The 21,612-nt window shown below is 37.4% G+C and overlaps 1 protein-coding gene and 1 long non-coding RNA gene across 2 annotated transcripts in view; one reads left to right on the top strand and one right to left on the bottom strand.

Annotated features, from left to right (window-relative positions):
* The window catches only part of LOC137858010 (uncharacterized), a 63,524-nt gene that overhangs the window by 38,401 nt on the left and 3,511 nt on the right, over positions 1 to 21,612 (bottom strand). The window lies entirely within an intron of this gene.
* On the top strand, positions 107 to 21,582 carry LOC137857080 (death-inducer obliterator 1-like). The gene is made up of 16 exons (XM_068683159.1): positions 107 to 128; positions 1,472 to 1,925; positions 2,836 to 2,995; positions 3,655 to 3,771; positions 3,986 to 4,093; positions 4,682 to 4,817; positions 6,173 to 6,626; positions 7,541 to 7,700; positions 8,361 to 8,477; positions 8,692 to 8,799; positions 9,388 to 9,523; positions 9,652 to 10,189; positions 10,700 to 10,853; positions 11,888 to 11,977; positions 12,624 to 12,828; positions 19,001 to 21,582. Exons 1-16 carry the CDS (start codon positions 107 to 109, stop codon positions 21,580 to 21,582), a joined length of 5,541 nt encoding a protein of 1,846 aa, XP_068539260.1.

Below are 21,612 nucleotides of genomic sequence, written 5' to 3'. Positions count from 1 at the left end.
CTGTTATAGGATTTCTTGAACTGGGCGAACTGGGCTTCAGAAGGGTGCTCCCTACCTTTGTCCCCCTCAAGTCTGAGAAAAATCGGTTGTTAGACCCTTCCTGATAATGTCTGCTCTCACTGTAGCAGGTATGGAAGACCAAAAGGGTCCATTTGGTTTGTGGTGAAATTAACCAAAGTTGAATTTCTGCATCCTTCCCGGGAAGCACATAGCTCTCTGCAGATGGGGCTGTGGGACTAATTCTGATTACAAAACCTTGCTAGCTAAAAACATCAGATAATAATTAAAAAATTAAGAAATCACAAACTGGTCAGTAGTCAAATGCAGATTTATGAGGAGAAAAAAGACTTTTGGGGAAGTAACTTTAGCTTTTCTAATCAGAACAACTTCATCTCAGGAGTTGTTTCTTGGTTTCCCTCGGAACCGTTGTGCTGCCACAACGAATGTGTCACGGTAACTCTGATGTCCTGTAAACGATACTTCTGGCAAACTGAAGTGGAGCACATGACGTTTGCTGGCTGGAGAGTGTGTTTTGGCTTATTACGTTTTGCTGAACTGTTCCCGTCAGTGCCAAAATGTGGACAGGTGAAATGCAACCTACAGAAATGCTTGTTTTTAAAGTCCTGTGCAATTATAACTTCAGTATATGGAGTCTTCGCTTGTAATTTGTAAATTTTCTTGTGCATTATGTGTATTGTCAATATATTGATGTTAGAAAAAACATTAAATGGCAGTTTTGGATATTGTGAATGGAATAGTTGGTGGGAATTAAATAGCCGCAGTTTGAGCAATGGTTTTAATATTTAATTATTAAATATTATAGTATTAAATCTAGAGTTTAACTGGAAAGTAAATGAGAAGATCTGATAGTTTATAGCGAGAGTGTGATACTCATACTAGCAACCAAATGGCTTGAACGTATATTTAAAATTTTAAGCAATTGATTTGTTGTTTAACTTGACTCTCTTTGCTTGCTCCTTAAAGTAGAAAGTTTGGAGCGAGGATTTCTGCTTAAATGTGAGATATGGGTTGTGTTGCTTTTTTTTTTTTTTTTTTTAAAGACTTTGTGAAAATGTTTGTTTGTTTGTTTGTTTGTTTGTTTGTTTTGAAGCTTAATCATGAAGTCCAACTCAGGAATCTTTGAAGGTGGTGTCTTTTTTTTTTTTTTAATTTTCTTGCATAGCTCGTGACTGAGATTTTCAACCTTTACAACCAAAATGCAACTCTTTTAAACTCTTCAGACAGTCTCTGAGAAGTGCTCTCTGCAGGATCAAAGGCAAACTTCTTCTTAAAAAAGTCAACTTTTACACATTTTTTAAAAAGGCTTTAAAAATGAATGGCTTAAATTATATACTTGGTAGTTCTCCAGAGGTATTTCACAGACTTCCTTATAGGTTGACAGCTGGTCTTCATAAACAGGAAGTTATAATGTTAAGCATTTAATACTGCATTTTCTTCTTTGTTTTAACAGCTCAAAAGGAAGAGAAGAGAAACAAAGATAAAGCGACAGAGTTTATAGGGGCATCAAAGAAAGCTATTGCTTCAGCATCTATGGTGGAGAAACATGCATCTTCCCTCACTAAAAATTTTCCTCCAAAGAAGTCCCCTTCCATGTCTAGCACATCACTAATGAAGCAGACGCTTAAACCTGCTGGGAGTTTCAAAGGTGAAATTCCCAAGAAACCATCGCCCTCAACAGGCGGCGTTCCTTCAAAACAAGCAGCTTCTTCTCATGACTCGCCAGTTTCCAAAAAACTAGCTGCATCCAGTTTGGCTGGAGGACTCAAAAGGCCTTCGCCGTCTTCCGTTTCTACTGCATCTGGAAGTAGTCAAGCAAAAACACAAGCTAGCCCTATCCAGTCGCAGCCCAACTCGCAGATTCGACAATATATTCGTCAGTCCCTAAAAGAAATGTTATGGAAGAGGTGGGTGGGAATTCAAAGCACTTATTTTATATAGGAAACTACAACTAGAAGTAAAGGGTTAGCCTGCAGAGTTTTGTTTCTTTCTTGCTAAGTGCTACTAAGGGATTTAATTTGTGCTAGAAATTACTACAAGTATTTTTAGCATTAGAGCTTTATTTAAAAAATCTGATGCCAAATAATTGGGCATGTGAAAAAGCCTTTAAAAAAACGTCACTATCCCATTTGTAGTGAGAGACAATTACAGTTGAAGAATTAAATCACAGCATAGAGATGTTTATAATGCAGGTGACCTGAAGCTGATATCTGGCAATGGTGGTGTTTGGAGATGTAGGGGTTGTACGAAGCATAGTGTAGGGAATATCACAGTGAAAGGTTGGAAGGGCTTGCTGAGGCAGAGGTTCCTTCTTCTCCCAAAGTTAGCAACTGTATTACTAACATTGTAACATTGTAAAACTATAAACATTGTCCCACAAATATTAAAGCTCTTGTCAGCTGTCAAGACTTAGGCCACTGTGCTCTGGTAGTGTCTCTGAAATAGAAATGCTGTTCACAGTGGAGGGTCTAAGATTAAAACTGAAGTGTTTTAGCTCCCTCAGTAGCTCATGACAAAAAAACAACAACAAAAAACTAATTGCAGTGTCATGAGTAGGAGGATTTGTAAGGACTGACCTGGCTTCAGTTCGTTAAGGCTGTCTTCCGTGGTCTTCTGTAGACAGTAGCAAAAGGTTGCCATTGTTGACATTTTGAGGTCCTGAGATAGACTTTGGCTTTGAAATGTGTTTTAAGGAAGTCCTCACTGAGTGAATAAAAGCGGGGTTAACTCCTTCCTCTGAAAATTTAGTTTTTATGAATGCTGCCTGAAGAATCTGTGCCTAACGTAAATGCGCATACCCTTTCTTGTTTTTAACAGAGTCAATGAAAGTGATGATCTGGTCATGACAGAGAGTGAAGTAGGGAAAGTAGCACTCAATATTGAAAAGGAGGTGTTTAATTTGTTTCAAGTTACGGACAACCGATACAAGAGTAAATACCGTAGCATCATGTTCGATCTCGAGGACCCAAAAAATCAGGTTTGGAATTTACTTAAACAGTAAACGTACTGAAATATATTCTGTTTTTTAAATAATACATCAATATGTAGTTTCAAGAGAGAGACTTATGAATTATGCTCTACAAAATTGTTTTAAAGCCATTCAAATATTAAATAATCCAGTTGGAATGGAAGTCCAGTTGGATCGTGTGTATTTATTAAGATTGGCCTTTGTAGTGAAATATTTGTTTATTGAATGGCATTCTTAGAAAAAAAATAAATGTTTTTCTTCTGTGACGTTCTGTGGTTTGTATGGGAGACCACTTGTGTACATGATAATTTATCTTTTAAAGGAAAAAGAAGCTGGTGCAGATGGGAATAGTGACTAGACAACGTAATTTCTTTAAAAAAAATTCTACTATAGATATGAAACAGGAGTGGCAGTTCATCTCTCAAAATTCCTGTTCAGTAGAATTGATAGTATATTTTATGGTAATGTGGAAAATTCATACTTCATGATGATTTCATCATTAGTTTCTGGTTGCTGCACCGTGCTAAGTTTTCTTAAGATTAACTGGCATTTTTAATAGGGAATTAAGAAACCTGAAAGGGTTTTGACAGTCCAGCACTGCAAATCATGTTAGTTGCTTAAGTTATTCAGCATGGCAACAAAGTGTGTTTTTTGTTTGTTTTTTTTAGGGACTTCTTCATCGTGTTCTTCGTGGAGAAATCTCACTGTCAAAACTAGTGAGAATGAAACCCGAAGAACTTTTATCTAAAGAACTGTTTGTATGGAAGGAGAAACCAGCCAAAGCGGTAAGCAATACAATTCTCCAGTGTGTCCTTAGATATGAACTAACAGTAACTTCACCAGCCCTTACCACCCATAATTAATATATTGTTTTCTTCCTAATGAAATATGAATAACGTAAGCTTTTTCTCTTCCACTAGCCAACTGATAAGAAAATACAAAATAAAATTATAAAATCAGTATGCAGACTTGTTACTAAAGTGTTTTTGTTTCTCTCAGATGTTAGAGTCAAGAAACAAATCACACGAGATCAAGAAAGCAGCTGTAAAACGGGAACAAGTGCCTGATGTAAATATGGAAGATTCTCCCCCGGTGTCTGATTCTGATGTAAGTATTAGCTATTGCTTTAGCATGGAGGTGCCAAGGGAGATAAATGCTAACTAGGGCCTCAAATTTTGTATCAGAAATGCAGGTTGTTTCAATGAACTCTAAGAATATCACCTAGTAGGTGTGCTATGAGCATTTTCCTTTCGGTTTGAAGGAATGCAACAACCTAATATCGGGCATATATCGCATGTGCTTCTAAAATATCAGATGATGCGTGTTTTTCAGACCTTTGCCTCAGTTTACAGCAAAATCTTAGCCAATTGTTTTCCCCCCCAAAAATGTGATCAGTATTACAATTCTGTATTCTCAGGAAGCAGTTAATGTGATAGTATCTACTTCAGAATTACATGAAATGAAATGAGGACAAATACTATTTGAGAACTCTGTTTGACATGATATTCTTAAACAAATGATAAAAGGGGAAGAATAGTTCAAAATTCCATCTTTTTGTAAGTGCTGCTCAGAGCAGTAGTTCTGCACAGCCCTTAATATCTTTTTAAAGAACTGGAATTAACGGTTTCAAAAGTATTTTTTTATGATTGAATTTAGCAATCAACCAGAATGTTTTCTGTGTTTGTTCATTTCCAGGAGCAGCAGAAGTCAACCCAAACTGTACAAAATGTAAATAGTGCTCCTTCTCTAGACGTTTTTAGCAGTATGTTGAAGGATACAACAAATGAACATCGAGCCCATCTTTTTGACCTGAACTGCAAAATCTGTACAGGTATCTACAGTGTTGACTTTGTCTGAAGTAAAAGAATTATTAAGAGCATTGCTTGCTTACTTGTTTTTCTCTTCAGACCTTTTCATTTTTAAACAGTAATCAAATTGGGGCTAATTCTGATTACAAGACCTTGCTAGCTAAAAACATCAGATAATAATTAAAAAATTAAGAAATCACAAACTGGTCAGTAGTCAAATGCAGATTTATGAGGAGAAAAAAGACTTTTGGGGAAGTAACTTTAGCTTTTCTAATCAGAACAACTTCATCTCAGGAGTTGTTTCTTGGTTTCCCTCGGAACCGTTGTGCTGCCACAACGAATGTGTCACGGTAACTCTGATGTCCTGTAAACGATACTTCTGGCAAACTGAAGTGGAGCACATGACGTTTGCTGGCTGGAGAGTGTGTTTTGGCTTATTACGTTTTGCTGAACTGTTCCCGTCAGTGCCAAAATGTGGACAGGTGAAATGCAACCTACAGAAATGCTTGTTTTTAAAGTCCTGTGCAATTATAACTTCAGTATATGGAGTCTTCGCTTGTAATTTGTAAATTTTCTTGTGCATTATGTGTATTGTCAATATATTGATGTTAGAAAAAACATTAAATGGCAGTTTTGGATATTGTGAATGGAATAGTTGGTGGGAATTAAATAGCCGCAGTTTGAGCAATGGTTTTAATATTTAATTATTAAATATTATAGTATTAAATCTAGAGTTTAACTGGAAAGTAAATGAGAAGATCTGATAGTTTATAGCGAGAGTGTGATACTCATACTAGCAACCAAATGGCTTGAACGTATATTTAAAATTTTAAGCAATTGATTTGTTGTTTAACTTGACTCTCTTTGCTTGCTCCTTAAAGTAGAAAGTTTGGAGCGAGGATTTCTGCTTAAATGTGAGATATGGGTTGTGTTGCTTTTTTTTTTTTTTTTTTTTTAAAGACTTTGTGAAAATGTTTGTTTGTTTGTTTGTTTGTTTGTTTGTTTGTTTGTTTTGAAGCTTAATCATGAAGTCCAACTCAGGAATCTTTGAAGGTGGTGTCTTTTTTTTTTTTTTAATTTTCTTGCATAGCTTGTGACTGAGATTTTCAACCTTTACAACCAAAATGCAACTCTTTTAAACTCTTCCGACAGTCTCTGAGAAGTGCTCTCTGCAGGATCAAAGGCAAACTTCTTCTTAAAAAAGTCAACTTTTACACATTTTTTAAAAAGGCTTTAAAAATGAATGGCTTAAATTATATACTTGGTAGTTCTCCAGAGGTATTTCACAGACTTCCTTATAGGTTGACAGCTGGTCTTCATAAACAGGAAGTTATAATGTTAAGCATTTAATACTGCATTTTCTTCTTTGTTTTAACAGCTCAAAAGGAAGAGAAGAGAAACAAAGATAAAGCGACAGAGTTTATAGGGGCATCAAAGAAAGCTATTGCTTCAGCATCTATGGTGGAGAAACATGCATCTTCCCTCACTAAAAATTTTCCTCCAAAGAAGTCCCCTTCCATGTCTAGCACATCACTAATGAAGCAGACGCTTAAACCTGCTGGGAGTTTCAAAGGTGAAATTCCCAAGAAACCATCGCCCTCAACAGGCGGCGTTCCTTCAAAACAAGCAGCTTCTTCTCATGACTCGCCAGTTTCCAAAAAACTAGCTGCATCCAGTTTGGCTGGAGGACTCAAAAGGCCTTCGCCGTCTTCCGTTTCTACTGCATCTGGAAGTAGTCAAGCAAAAACACAAGCTAGCCCTATCCAGTCGCAGCCCAACTCGCAGATTCGACAATATATTCGTCAGTCCCTAAAAGAAATGTTATGGAAGAGGTGGGTGGGAATTCAAAGCACTTATTTTATATAGGAAACTACAACTAGAAGTAAAGGGTTAGCCTGCAGAGTTTTGTTTCTTTCTTGCTAAGTGCTACTAAGGGATTTAATTTGTGCTAGAAATTACTACAAGTATTTTTAGCATTAGAGCTTTATTAAAAATAAAAAATCTGATGCCAAATAATTGGGCATGTGAAAAAGCCTTTAAAAAAACGTCACTATCCCATTTGTAGTGAGAGACAATTACAGTTGAAGAATTAAATCACAGCATAGAGATGTTTATAATGCAGGTGACCTGAAGCTGATATCTGGCAATGGTGGTGTTTGGAGATGTAGGGGTTGTACGAAGCATAGTGTAGGGAATATCACAGTGAAAGGTTGGAAGGGCTTGCTGAGGCAGAGGTTCCTTCTTCTCCCAAAGTTAGCAACTGTATTACTAACATTGTAACATTGTAAAACTATAAACATTGTCCCACAAATATTAAAGCTCTTGTCAGCTGTCAAGACTTAGGCCACTGTGCTCTGGTAGTGTCTCTGAAATAGAAATGCTGTTCACAGTGGAGGGTCTAAGATTAAAACTGAAGTGTTTTAGCTCCCTCAGTAGCTCATGACAAAAAACAACAACAAAAAACTAATTGCAGTGTCATGAGTAGGAGGATTTGTAAGGACTGACCTGGCTTCAGTTCGTTAAGGCTGTCTTCCGTGGTCTTCTGTAGACAGTAGCAAAAGGTTGCCATTGTTGACATTTTGAGGTCCTGAGATAGACTTTGGCTTTGAAATGTGTTTTAAGGAAGTCCTCACTGAGTGAATAAAAGCGGGGTTAACTCCTTCCTCTGAAAATTTAGTTTTTATGAATGCTGCCTGAAGAATTTGTGCCTAACGTAAATGCGCATACCCTTTCTTGTTTTTAACAGAGTCAATGATAGTGATGATCTGGTCATGACAGAGAGTGAAGTAGGGAAAGTAGCACTCAATATTGAAAAGGAGGTGTTTAATTTGTTTCAAGTTACGGACAACCGATACAAGAGTAAATACCGTAGCATCATGTTCGATCTCGAGGACCCAAAAAATCAGGTTTGGAATTTACTTAAACAGTAAACGTACTGAAATATATTCTGTTTTTTAAATAATACATCAATATGTAGTTTCAAGAGAGAGACTTATGAGTTATGCTCTAAAAAATTGTTTTAAAGCCATTCAAATATTAAATAATCCAGTTGGAATGGAAGTCCAGTTGGATCGCGTGTATTTATTAAGATTGGCCTTTGTAGCGAAATATTTGTTTATTGAATGGCATTCTTAGAAAAAAAAATAAATGTTTTTCTTCTGTGACGTTCTGTGGTTTGTATGGGAGACCACTTGTGTACATGATAATTTATCTTTTAAAGGAAAAAGAAGCTGGTGCAGATGGGAATAGTGACTAGACAACGTAATTTCTTTAAAAAAAATTCTACTATAGATATGAAACAGGAGTGGCAGTTCATCTCTCGAAATTCCTGTTCAGTAGAATTGATAGTATATTTTATGGAAATGTGGAAAATTCATACTTCATGATGATTTCATCATTAGTTTCTGGTTGCTGCACCGTGCTAAGTTTTCTTAAGATTAACTGGCATTTTTAATAGGGAATTAAGAAACCTGAAAGGGTTTTGACAGTCCAGCACTGCAAATCATGTTAGTTGCTTAAGTTATTCAGCATGGCAACAAAGTGTGTTTTTTGTTTGTTTTTTTTAGGGACTTCTTCATCGTGTTCTTCGTGGAGAAATCTCACTGTCAAAACTAGTGAGAATGAAACCCGAAGAACTTTTATCTAAAGAACTGTTTGTATGGAAGGAGAAACCAGCCAAAGCGGTAAGCAATACAATTCTCCAGTGTGTCCTTAGATATGAACTAACAGTAACTTCACCAGCCCTTACCACCCATAATTAATATATTGTTTTCTTCCTAATGAAATATGAATAACGTAAGCTTTTTCTCTTCCACTAGCCAACTGATAAGAAAATACAAAATAAAATTATAAAATCAGTATGCAGACTTGTTACTAAAGTGTTTTTGTTTCTCTCAGATGTTAGAGTCAAGAAACAAATCACACGAGATCAAGAAAGCAGCTGTAAAATGGGAACAAGTGCCTGATGTAAATATGGAAGATTCTCCCCCGGTGTCTGATTCTGATGTAAGTATTAGCTATTGCTTTAGCATGGAGGTGCCAAGGGAGATAAATGCTAACTAGGGCCTCAAATTTTGTATCAGAAATGCAGGTTGTTTCAATGAACTCTAAGAATATCACCTAGTAGGTGTGCTATGAGCATTTTCCTTTTGGTTTGAAGGAATGCAACAACCTAATATTGGGCATATATCGCATGTGCTTCTAAAATATCAGATGATGCGTGTTTTTCAGACCTTTGCCTCAGTTTACAGCAAAATCTTAGCCAATTGTTTTCCCCCCCAAAAATGTGATCAGTATTACAATTCTGTATTCTCAGGAAGCAGTTAATGTGATAGTATCTACTTCAGAATTACATGAAATGAAATGAGGACAAATACTATTTGAGAACTCTGTTTGACATGATATTCTTAAACAAATGATAAAAGGGGAAGAATAGTTCAAAATTCCATCTTTTTGTAAGTGCTGCTCAGAGCAGTAGTTCTGCACAGCCCTTAATATCTTTTTAAAGAACCGGAATTAACGGTTTCAAAAGTATTTTTTTATGATTGAATTTAGCAATCAACCAGAATGTTTTCTGTGTTTATTCATTTCCAGGAGCAGCAGAAGTCAACCCAAACTGTACAAAATGTAAATAGTGCTCCTTCTCTAGACGTTTTTAGCAGTATGTTGAAGGATGCAAGAAATGAACATCGAGCCCATCTTTTTGACCTGAACTGCAAAATCTGTACAGGTATCTACAGTGTTGACTTTGTCTGAAGTAAAAGAATTATTAAGAGCATTGCTTGCTTACTTGTTTTTCTCTTCAGACCTTTTCATTGTTAAACAGTAATCAAAAACACTTTAAAATTAATTTTGTAGGTCAGATTTCAGCATCTGAAGATGAATTACCACCGAAGAAGATAAAATTAATGGCTTCTGCTAAAAAAGCAGTGTCAAAATCTAAACCAGAAGTTCAGCAAAAATATGAAAGTTCTGCACCAGCAGCAGCAGCTGCTAAAGAGGCCGCCTCTGAAAACACAGAGGAAACCGAAGTTGCACCTGCAGCAGAAGCAGTTTCCCAGTCAAGCTTAGAAAGAACTTACATCCCTACAACCCAAGGCCATGGCAACACAGATACTTCATCTGAAGAACCTTCGACTTTTCCTGCCTCTTGCACTGGTGCAGTTGTCACAACTGTAACAGTTTCTGGCCGAGAGCCTAGAACACCAATGAGCGGCTCCTCTGGTAGTACGACGACAGCCCTGCGTTCTGGTACTGCATCTGGTGAAGTTTTAACAGGGGAGACAAAGCAGGAAATGTCAAAACCAGTTATGACTGTCCCCAAATCAATATTAACAAAGCCATCGTCCTCACCAGATCCAAGATACTTAGCTGTTCATCAGTCACCCAATATCAGGTGTGTATATTTAATAGTAAGCTAAGCCACTGAATCTCTGGTCTCGCTATGTTCAGTGTGTTTGTCCCCCTTTGCTTCTTACCCTCCCCTGCCAATAATCAAAAGGCATGTTCAACTTTAAATGCGATTACCTGAACTTTAAATTTTTAATTTGTCATCTCCTTGTTTAACTTCTCTAGTTGGTAAAGTTTTCTGAGCATCGTGATATATTGACAGTAAAAATTCTTCAATGTGTTTTAACAGATAAATAAAACTTATAAGATATTTGACTTTAAATCTGCATGTGCATTCAAATATATTAAGTGTTTGTGAGGGTTGGTTTAAAGCTGCTCCAGACTTTCATCCTATATTGGATGAAAGTGGAAAACATTAACAAAGCATTTACTAAGGCTTCTGTTACTTGCTTTTTTAAAATAAAGTAATTGATCAATAAGAGGAGGGAAGAAAAGAAGAAGAAGGAAGCATTCTTACTGTGCTCTATAACGTTTCTCTTTTGGATTTGTTTTGCAGTGTTGCTGAGCCACGCTCACCTCAAGGCAGCGACACTTCTCTCTTCCTCTCTCGCCTCAACACCATTTGGAAAGGATTTATTAATCTGCAGAGTGTGGCCAAATTTATCGCTAAAGCATATCCTGTCTCCGGGTGCTTTGATTATCTTAGTGAGGTTAGCACTGACATGTTTATGCGTTTAGAATGTATTGCAGTTCCTGTTGTTAGAAAGGCTGGGGTCACTGTGTATGTTGTTATATTGGACGTGTAACAAAAAAAAAAAATTGCATCCCTTTAGTAATCTCCTGTAGTAATAGGAACAGTAGCCTGAGGCAGGGGGGAGGAGAGAAAGCCTTTTAAAAAAATTCCTCACGTATTTGTGAAGAATTCTCATGTCTGTTAATATGTTTATATATATGTTAGTATCTAACATAGAATAATAGCTTGATTTCAAGATCAGTTTTTGACGAGAAGCATCATCAGCATGTGTTTTGAAAGAGATGCCTTGTTCTGCTCACAAACAGATGGATGGATCACTGATGTGATCTATTAGAAAAGTTTGGCCATTTATTAAAAATATCATGCTTTGATTAACTTTGATGCAACTGCTTTTATATTTTGGGAGGGTGTACATTCAACTAATGAGGTAGTATGACAGCTTGTGATGAAACAACTGAGCAGTTTCTTAACTTCTCTGAAGAAGTGTATTTGTTGTGATTGAGGGTTTCAGGCGTGTAGTTTAGGTCTTTTCTTAGGAGGGTTGGTGGCTCTCTTGTTGTTTTTGCTAGAACAGGTTTCACTGTCATCATGACAGGAAGCTAACTAGAATTCATATGGGTGCAAAAATTTCAGATAAATTGAAAGCGTAGATAAAAGCTATACTACATCTAACAGGTTCCCTGTAAAAGCAAAGCTAACAAATAGAATCGGCTGATAGGCATACAAAAGTATTTGACCTTCCACTGCTATCTTCGTCAGGCAGTGCTTTTTCTGTTTTGTGTGTACTGCCAGCCTTCCAGTAATATGCCATAATGAACTCCTTGCATTTTGGAAACAGCCTGTCTGAAATTAGGAATGTATATGTGCAAGTTTAGTAAAACATAGTACTGTATTATCGCCTAAGCTACTGGGATGGGGCAATCTGTGCTGGTTCAAAACTGTAGCCTCTCTTTCCTTTTCTTATACGACCATGTAATGCTTCTTGTTTAGGATTTACCAGACACGATTCATATTGGTGGGAAGATCTCACCGAAGGCAGTCTGGGATTATGTTGGCAAACTCAAATCTTCACTTTGTAAGGTATTTACTTAAAATCCTTTGGAAAACCAGGAAGAAATACACAGCGGCTTTTGATAGAATTTCCTTGTTACTAATTTATATTGATGTCGATCACACCTGGAAAACTACTGCTACCACTTATTCCATTGAAATTTTTGATTTATTGAAGAAACAGGTTTGCCTGTTGAGCTGCCAATCGTCTTTCCCCTGTGTAGTAGTTAAACATTCATACAACCTATTGTTTTTTAATGATTGAATATAAACAATCTATTTATTCAGTTACTGAAGATAGAAATTCAATTTTAAAAGACTAGGAAATTATTAGTAAGTGTATGTAATAAATTTTACTACTAAAACCCTGATGGATTTAGTAAAAATGAAGCACGGTATGCAAATATAATCTAAGAATTTTCCATTTCTTTCCTAATTATTTGAATATTCTGAACCTAAAGAGGTGTAGCTTGATGTGAGATACGTAAATAGTTGGTCTTTCTGAAAATGACAAAATTGATTCTGGTTTAATATTACCAATTGAATGACAGTATTTTCTTAAATCTTGGTTTAAAGCTGCTCCAGACTTTCATCCTATATTGGATGAAAGTGGAAAACGATTTTATTTGCTGATGTGTTACAGGTTGAATTTTTCCACTTTGATTTTGTATTTCAGGAATTGTTTTTGATTCGTTTGATTCGTTTCCATCCTGCCACAGAAGAAGAAGAAGTTGCCTATATCTCTCTCTACTCCTATTTTAGCAGTCGTCGTTGTTTTGGTGTTGTAACTAATAACAACAGACATGTCAAGAATCTCTACCTGATCCCACTGAGTTCTAAGGACCCAATTCCTTCCAACCTCTTGCCCTTTAAGGGACCAGGTAAGCACAAAATTTAGGGGAGGTTAACTGCTAGGTAAAATTACAAAACGAGTAAATCAGAGACCAATTGGTTTTGAATGTTTAATGTAAGCATAATTAAAAAATATATAATTTTATAAAAAGATTTTAAAAGTGTGCATATAGGAAAAAATTGCAAAGTCAATCATCTCAAGGTGCCATGGTCTGAAACTCACATAGCCTTTCCAACAAGATAAATCTCTGCTGTTAGGAGGATTTGTTTACCCATAAAATGGAGTACATAGAACAGCCACTATATTGAGACAAACAAGCAAACATTATGAGAACATTCAACCGACCCTACTTTCAACAACCCATAAATCCACCAAGTTTTAGGTCCCTACAAGCCATGTGCTGTCCCCTAAATCACATAGGAGACTCTTATCCCACGGAGCAGTCAAGAAATCTCTGAAGACAAAGGTAACGTTTATGGTTTCACTACATTGTTGTTATCTCATGGTATGTATTACGCTGTGCATGCAATATGCATGTACACGGGGTCTGAAATATTCTGTGCTACCTGGATCAAGTTCCAGACAAATCACTGACTTCAGAACATTGGTTTGCCTGGGAGCAGGCAAATTCCTTTTGCGTAGGTGGCAGACAGTAGGTGGTATAGGTTGGTATATATTACGCTCTTCTATTTTTAGTTAGAGTTATCAGCAGTAATGTATGGCTTGAATTTGCTCCATCTTTGTGCACTGAACATGGAAACAGAAGAAATGAGAATGAATTCAGATGTGAAACACCTTTATATTACAAAATTTGAAGTCACCTTCATCTGAGGATGGAGGCGGTGCATATGCTTAGTTTCCAAATAAGTACCTTTTTTCATCTAGAGTAACAGGTTGAGGAGCTTAAGAGCTACACGTTACAATGAAGGCAATACTGCATTGTTGTAAGGATGGTTTGCAAAATACTAAACAGCGCAAAATAATTACACATTAAAACATGTAAGGAGCTGACCTTTCTGACAAGCTGACTGTCCTCTGCTACCCAAATACAAGTTTAGGACTAAACTCAATGAAGCATTCTCAGGGCTTATATTCATAAACAGAGGTGTGTTCTGCCTGGCCAGGTTTTCACATGTTAATGGCATACGACTTAAAAAACAATAACAAAAAAACACCACCAACAAGTAATGTAATGCTAGGAAAATACTCTTCTTTCCTGCATGAAATTGCAAAGGGCGCTTGCTTTGTGTTCTTGGACAAGATTTTTCTCATACGCTCTGAGCCTGTCTTAACCTGCTCTAGGGAAGCATTTAAATGATCTTCCCCTCCTTGCATTCTTGAGCAAACATAGGCTGTCCTTGTCCATTATCTTTTATATTTCTGTTGTAGATTTCATTTCAAATGAAGCTTTTAAAGTGGAGGCCTGGCAAAAGTAGACAGACTTGTTAGTATTAGTATAGAAATGAGGAATGTCAGGCTGGTTTTTACAAAATGTAAATAGGAAAAGTTCTTTCAAAACTGGAGGTAATTGCCCAGAAGAAACATAGGTATAAACACTTGCAGGCATGTATTAATACCGCAGCGTAAAAGACTTGTAATACATACTTGTTACTGACATCTGATGGAATTTACTGGTTTTTATACCCAATAAAGATATTTTTGGGAAAGTGGTCATTGTCTCCTTAAATGTGTGTACCTTCAAATAGAGTTTAGCAAGTACTCAAAAAACATGACAGTGTAAGATACTTTGATAAATATGACTGGGGGCGGGAGGAGGGGGAGGACAATAATCCCATCACTCCAGAAGTCCTAGCTGGAAGATATTCCAGCTGTATCAACCAGCTCCATCAGGTGCATACGGATTATGAATCTGTTATGAATCCTGTTTTCTGATGGACTGGATTTGGAACACAACTGAGGACCTCTGACCTGCTGTAGTGCCTAGAAGATCTACAAAACTTTGTCATGGGTGATATAGAGGAACATGGAAGGATATTCACATTTATTCACTTCAACCACCTCAGATATTTATTACCAGATATTATCTGTTGGTGGGATGTTCAGCATTGTGTTTTTTTTTTTTTTTCTGGTAGTTTACTGTGTGTGAATTTGTTTGTCTCGTTTCACATACACACAACACTATTTAGCACTTTCATCTGTAGATCTGAAAACACTTTGAAAAAAAATTAAAAGGTATAATCAGTCATTATTAGCACTAGGAAGACGCACTTATGGAGGGATTTATTGGCAATGTTGGCAATGTATCGGGTACCATACATATTTAAAATAGAAGAATTCTAATTTAAAAAGTGTATCAGCAGAGGGCATGCCGCAGTATCTCTTCCGTTAGTTTAAGCTTGGAAGTGTTTTTAAGTATGAAGGCATGAAATCTCTTCAAGATATTTAGAGTACTCATACCAGTATGGAAAGCAGCAGTAGTAGAACAACATATTTTTGATGTCAGCCACTCCCATTCAGCAAATGTACCGTAATGTGCAGCAGTGTTACAGCGGTGGAAGTGATCTCTATCACTGAATCCAGATACACCAACTTGATAGTTTTCAATCATGCTTTCACAATTAACTGGGACAAGTATTTAAACGGCGTGTTGATAATGATTACAGCTTTGCTTGTATTGGTCTCTGCAGTTAAAAGTGTGGCATAGGTCTGTTCCCTAAGTTTTGCCATCAGTGTACAGAAATTAGGGATGTATCCTTAGTGGTACAGTTAACTTCCTAGCAGCTGCGGATGGTAGGGACAATATGTGGCCATTACGTAGATAAATACTGCAAAACTGATTTCATGAAAATAAAAAACGTATTTAACGGAAAAAAAAATATTAATCCCATAGTAATATTTAATACATCTTGTTTAAATAGATTTAATTACAGGATGTAACTTGATAACACCATCGTGGTCTTCAAATGCAGAATGCATTTAACAATATTTTATAAATAATTTAGCATCAAAAGCTACTAACATAGCTTGCAGCACTTAAAATGCTTGCTTGTGAAAGAGTTATTGAGCAATAGTTGGAGACTGCAGCCAACATTTTCATTTAGTTATTACCTAAAATTAGGCACTTAACCTATTTATGGATATTGAAACCTATTTACGGATATGGAAATGGAATGGGACTGAGCTTTGAAGTGCTGGTCTGGCTGTATATTTCCATCCAAAAGAAGCACTTACTGTGTGATCGCTTTGGATTGAATGAATTTAGAAACTGGGTTAGGCATCTGTTGAAAACTACAGTATCAAAATGTAAAGTTTTAATGGATTTCTTCTCTGACCAAACTAAACAGATTCAGTTATAACCGTTGTTAATTTAGCTTTGGAATTTATCTTGAACGTGTGTTTAAGTTTTACTCTGATTTTATTAGCGATGATCTCTGTCTCTTACAGGGATTCAGAACTGTTTTTCTATCTTTTTGCTGTTAATTTTAGATACACAGTCCAATAGATTTTTGAAACCTGCTCGTTTCAATTAGTCAGTGTTTGAGATGCATGTTGTGACTAGTTGGATAAATCACAGGTCTCTGCAGAAGGGCAGATAACCAATACGTTAACGACAGAAGAACAGTGAATGCTTACGAGGAGTTTTAGGGTGAACACAGATTTGAGAGATCCTCTGCACGGGTCGATGCTGACCAAATGTGGAGTCGTTACTCACATGCTGATAAAGAAAAAATGTAAAGCAGTCACTCAGAGTGAATCATACCTAACTATTGAGTCTCTTCAGAGTGTACACAGTCTTCCCAAGTAAGCTGTCTTTTGAGCTATGCCCTGATGTTATGTATTAATGTAACTTCATCTGGGGTAGTAAACTATAGTGATCAGAATTGCTAGGATTGCTTTTAGGCAGTGGGTTGAAAGGAGTTTTTAACTGGGTGAATCAAGGATTTGTGATCCTTTCCAAATAATCTTAGATTCACCAAAGATAATTACTTGTTTAGTTCCTGTCCTGCCTCCTTTCGTTGTACATCTTGCCGTCCCTGCCCTCTCACAAGGGCAATCTGTATAGAATTATAAGCAAACTAAATTATAAGCAAGTCTTAGTTTTGGTTAGTATAGCTAGGTCATTTTCTTGATGCATTTATAATTCGTGTGTATATATATATATATTTCTAACCATGGAAGAAAGTGAAAATTGGCAACACAAAATACTGAAATACTAGATCTGGAGGAAAAAGCTTGGCACTGAATTTTAAATGTACAAGTAGGAAATACTATGTGCTACTAAATGAAAAATAGAAGTTTATTTAAACCAGCATGGCCAACATCCTCTCAACCACAGAACTATGTAAAACTCAAACACTGAACTTTGAAGTAATCTGAAATCAGCTGTGGAGCTAGAATGCATTCAATCAAATTTCAGTGTTATTTTTTTTCCAAATACTTAAAATGAGAGCTGCTTCTGATAGGAAACTTCAAGTAGATTTTGCATTGGCCCCAATTTTTTCTGTCTTTTTGCAAAGACCTTCTAGTGAGTAACCAGATTTTGCTGGTCTCTCCATTATGTGGCTAAAACAGGCGTGCTGCACTATTACCAGTCACAGTCAGAAGAACACAGAATTTCAGAATTTAGGCAGGTTACTGCTTAATGAAATCTTTATGCTTAATGAAGCTGTGTTGAAGAAGTCATCGTCTTGATTTACCTGGTTATAATCCTCTTGCTGAGGAAACCTCACATTGAACTTAAGAAATAGGCTTACCTCATTTAATTCTTTCTTAGCGTACGTGAATATAATTTCAGCTATACAAATAAAAACAGCTGATGTAATTTTCTCATAAGATAGTAAATTTAGGAGCCCCCTTAAAACTTTGAATTCAGTTGTTTCAGCAAAGGTTCATACTTATGACTGGTAATGGCAAATAGAATTTATCTGCAACTATGGGAAGTTTGGGTTTTTGCTGGTATCAAGAAGTTTTCAGTGGCAATAATTAGTTATTTATAAGTTGTTCCTTAGTGAGCAGTTGGTTTTGTTTAGTAAGAGACTAAAGATATACATAAATTCATATATTACACCTCTTTTAAACTCTTACTTAAGGGTCATGAATATAAGGGACAGTGTAGGTTTTAGAGTCCTCATCGTATAACCACAGTAAATCTCTTTGCTGTTAGTTTCATTTCTCTATTATTGGTTCCTTGCTGGATGCAAATATTAGTATGGCTCCCAAATGAGGATCTCAAGTCACTAAATCCAGAAGTTAAAATCCTCTCTTTATATGTTTTTTCTACATTTGCCACTGACTGTATGTTAAAGGATTTATTCCCTGCTCTTTATTCTGGTTGTATTTGTCTTCCACGAGTGCCTGTGGGAAATGTGAATGTACAAGGAAGGAATACAATAATGTGAAACGGACCTTCAGCTGTTTGCATTTTTCCTCTTTATGGGAAACTTTCCGGTCATTTCTGGAAGTGCTTCTCCAGGGATTCAAGCCTGAAGCTTTCACAATGGAGTAATTCTGCTCACATTTCTTACTTAGGGAAGGGTCTGTGGCATCAAACTCAATTCTACAACAGTGTTAAAAGTCACCTTGATGGAATGGTGTAAATGTCAGTCCGGTATTTTAGCACAGATTAGAACAGAAATGTAATTATTAAGTTTAACAATGCCTCGTGCTTTCTTTGTAACAGAAAGTGAAGTGTTTGTTGTTGTTGTTTGTCTGTTTGTTTGTTTTAATAGCATTAGTTTTTTTCTCTTTATTTCTAGTTCTTCAATTCCAACGTAGCCCTACAGAAAGTTAGATTGCTTGTCCAGGTTTTCTCACTTATCAGTATCTCTGTGTATATAAGGTATTTGCAAAGCATTTAGAAAGGAAATATTTGATTGGGGGAGGAAGTGGACAATAATAAGTAGAAAGTAATAATACAAAAATAGGAAAACTTTCTTTAATTTTTGAACAGCAGAGACATTTACAAGGACATCTTTCAGTAAGATTCACCTGTTACTGCAATATTCAAAAAATATCAGGGAAAGAATTAAAACATTTTTAGTTACTGTATACAAATTTATATAAATAGTAATTAAATATAGACACATAGGCTTATGGGATAATGTCACTGCATGAAATTTAGAAGAACTGTTACTGTTATGACTCATAGCTGCCATTATATAAAATGATAAGTTCCTATTGAGAACACAGATAAAAAATAGTAGTTTTTTTACATATGCAATCTTTGTGTTTCCTTTCAGGTCTCGAGTCTTCACGTCCAAATTTAATTCTTGGATTGGTTATCTGTCAGAAAGGGAAGCGTCTTGCTACTACCATGGATACAGACAAAATAGAGAAAAAGCGCAGCCGAATTCAGGTGCAAGAGGAAACAGAAACATCGCTGTACTCTAAGGGGCCAGTAGCTTCTTCACAAGAAAAGAAAACTCCGAAATACACACTGTATTCGGGAGACTCAGCTGTAAGTACAACACTACCTGGATCTCCTCCACCTCCACCCCCACTTCCCGTTCCAGAAACCTCATCAGGCACACCTTCAGTATTAAAAATACCGTCCTCGACTAAGAGTGGAACCACAAGTACTGTACCACCACCAGTTTCAGCTACCGCTTCTACAAGTGCTACTGCTATGCATTCTTCATCCTCAAAAAATACCACACCTCTTGAGTACATCCACCAGACACTTTTTGGTAAAAAGAAGACTTTTGAACCTCTTGCTAAGGAGACTGAAACTGTCCAGTCTTCAAATCAGGAAGCTAAAGCAGCTGTGGATGGAGGTGTGTCAGCTGTTCCTTTGCTAGATCCCATTGTACAACAGTTTGGACAGATGTCAAAAGACAAAGCTATAGAAGATGAGGAGGATGAAAGGCCATACGATCCCAAAGAAGAATATGATCCAGAGAAAGCTTTTGAAATGCAGACCGGTGAAAGCAAAAAACTGTATAGTGTGGAGAAGCCCAGTAACACAGCAGAACTAAAGGATGAGGCCTATGATCTGGAAGACAAAACTATCTTGGAGGAAGCAAAAGTTACGGTTGATGATTTACCTAACAAAATGTATACAGACACTAAAAACACTTCCGTGGAAACACCTGCCTCGTATGTGCCAGATTTATCTGCGTCTTCATCCTTGGTGGAACTGCAAAAAATGTTAGAAGAATTAAACAAACAACTAGAAGAGCAGAAACGACAAACTGAGGAGCAAGAAGAAGCCCTCAGACAACAACGAGCAGCTGTTGGTGTTTCAGTGGCTCACTTCTCGGTGTCTGATGCTTTAATGTCACCTCCACCAAAATCTTCCCTAATAGAGACTGAATTGTTCCATCAGGACCAACAGGCTGCGCAAAAAGTAGATTTACCTTCATCTTCCAATCAGCAAGCACAAGTTTTAAACCAGAGCTGTGACCCTCAAGCGAGTTTTCCAAACACTTTGCAGACTTCACTTGGTAAGGAAGATAAAACTTTAATTCCTGCTACTCAGCTTAGTTACGGTGGTGATAACTGGGTTTCCAGTGAAAAGCCTCCTGCAGTGCTCCAAAAAGAGGCACCTAATAGCAAATTTGAAAATACTGTTCAAGTTACTTTGGAAAATGTGAGTCAAGCAGTTTCTGCAGAACCTTCTACATCCAGGCCTTTACGTAAAGTGCTGCTTCCGACACCTCCAAGTACGTCTTTTCAGCCTAATTTCTCCACATCTAATGACAGTCAGTCTTTGCAAGATATGCACAAAGTATCCTGGTCAAACGAGGCAAATCCAATGTTTACTTCTCAGGAAAAGGGACCTGGTCACTTTGAACCAGACAGGGGTCTTTCTGCGGTGCAATACGAAGAACAAAGAAACCCTCAGCCTCATCAATTTGTAGAACAAACTGAATCTCCACCAGTTCAGGGTGAGGGTGGACCTCTCCCACAGCACTTTGAGGAGAACCGAGCTGGAGGTCCGTTTTCTTTGTCTGGGCAGAAAGGAGGACCTCCAGCACCACTGATGCTCAATGCACACGCAGGACCTCATGGACCTAATTTTAGAGGCCCAGCGCCACAGTTCTCAAAAGAGCATGTTTCTCCAAATAACGATGGACAAAGAGGATCTGCCCCTGGAAGATTTGGAAGTCAAAAGGGTCCCATTCCTTCCTTATTTTCTACACAGCATGGACCACAGTCGCCACAAAATATGAAGCCAACCCCAAGACCACTCCTGGACCTTCCCAGTCATCCACCAGGCCACAGAAAGGAGATGTGGGAGGAAGCTGGGCCGTCTGCACCTCTTTCTGGTATTCCTGGGCAAGGGCCCGAGTCAGAAGGACAGTGGTCAGGATCTGACTTCCGAGAAGGCAAAAATCTTGAATTTAGAGGCCAGACATTTGAAGGGAGACAGAGAGAGAGATACGAAGGAGGAAGTAAAGACAAGGTTTTAGATCAGCCAGAGCCTCAGCAAGCAGAGAATCGACAAAGCAGACCCTTTGAGGAAAGACGAAGGGATCGAGAACATGGCAGACCTTGGGAAACAGACCGTGGCAGAAACTGCAACAGAGACAGGGACTGGGAGAGACACAGAGACAAAGAATGGGATAAAAACAGAGACAGAAACCAACGTGACAGAGAACGATCAAGAAGCAGAGACAGAGATCGTGACAGAGACCGAGACCGGGATCGAAGCAGGGAAAAAGAGCGCGATCGAGACAGAGATCGAGATCGTGAAAGAGGAAAAGATCGGAAAGATCGCAGTAAAAGTAGGGAGATCGGTAAAGAGGTGAAGCCAGAAACACCTAAGGAAGGTCAGAAACCAACAGAGGCAGAAGCTTCATCTTCCACTAATCAGTCATAGAACTATAACTGCTGTTATATTTCCCATAGA

Source organism: Anas acuta, chromosome 5, assembly GCF_963932015.1.
Source record: "Anas acuta chromosome 5, bAnaAcu1.1, whole genome shotgun sequence".
NCBI lineage: Eukaryota > Metazoa > Chordata > Aves > Anseriformes > Anatidae > Anas > Anas acuta.
This window is presented reverse-complemented; position numbering and strand designations above follow the sequence as displayed.

Excerpts from the sequence above, each read along its gene's own strand:
- LOC137857080 (XM_068683159.1), top strand. The coding sequence starts at position 107 with ATGTCTGCTCTCACTGTAGCAG. Across the intron at positions 4,818-6,172 it reads GAACTGCAAAATCTGTACAG|CTCAAAAGGAAGAGAAGAGA; the intron begins GTATCTACAGTG and ends TTGTTTTAACAG. Across the intron at positions 12,829-19,000 it reads CTTGCCCTTTAAGGGACCAG|GTCTCGAGTCTTCACGTCCA; the intron begins GTAAGCACAAAA and ends GTTTCCTTTCAG.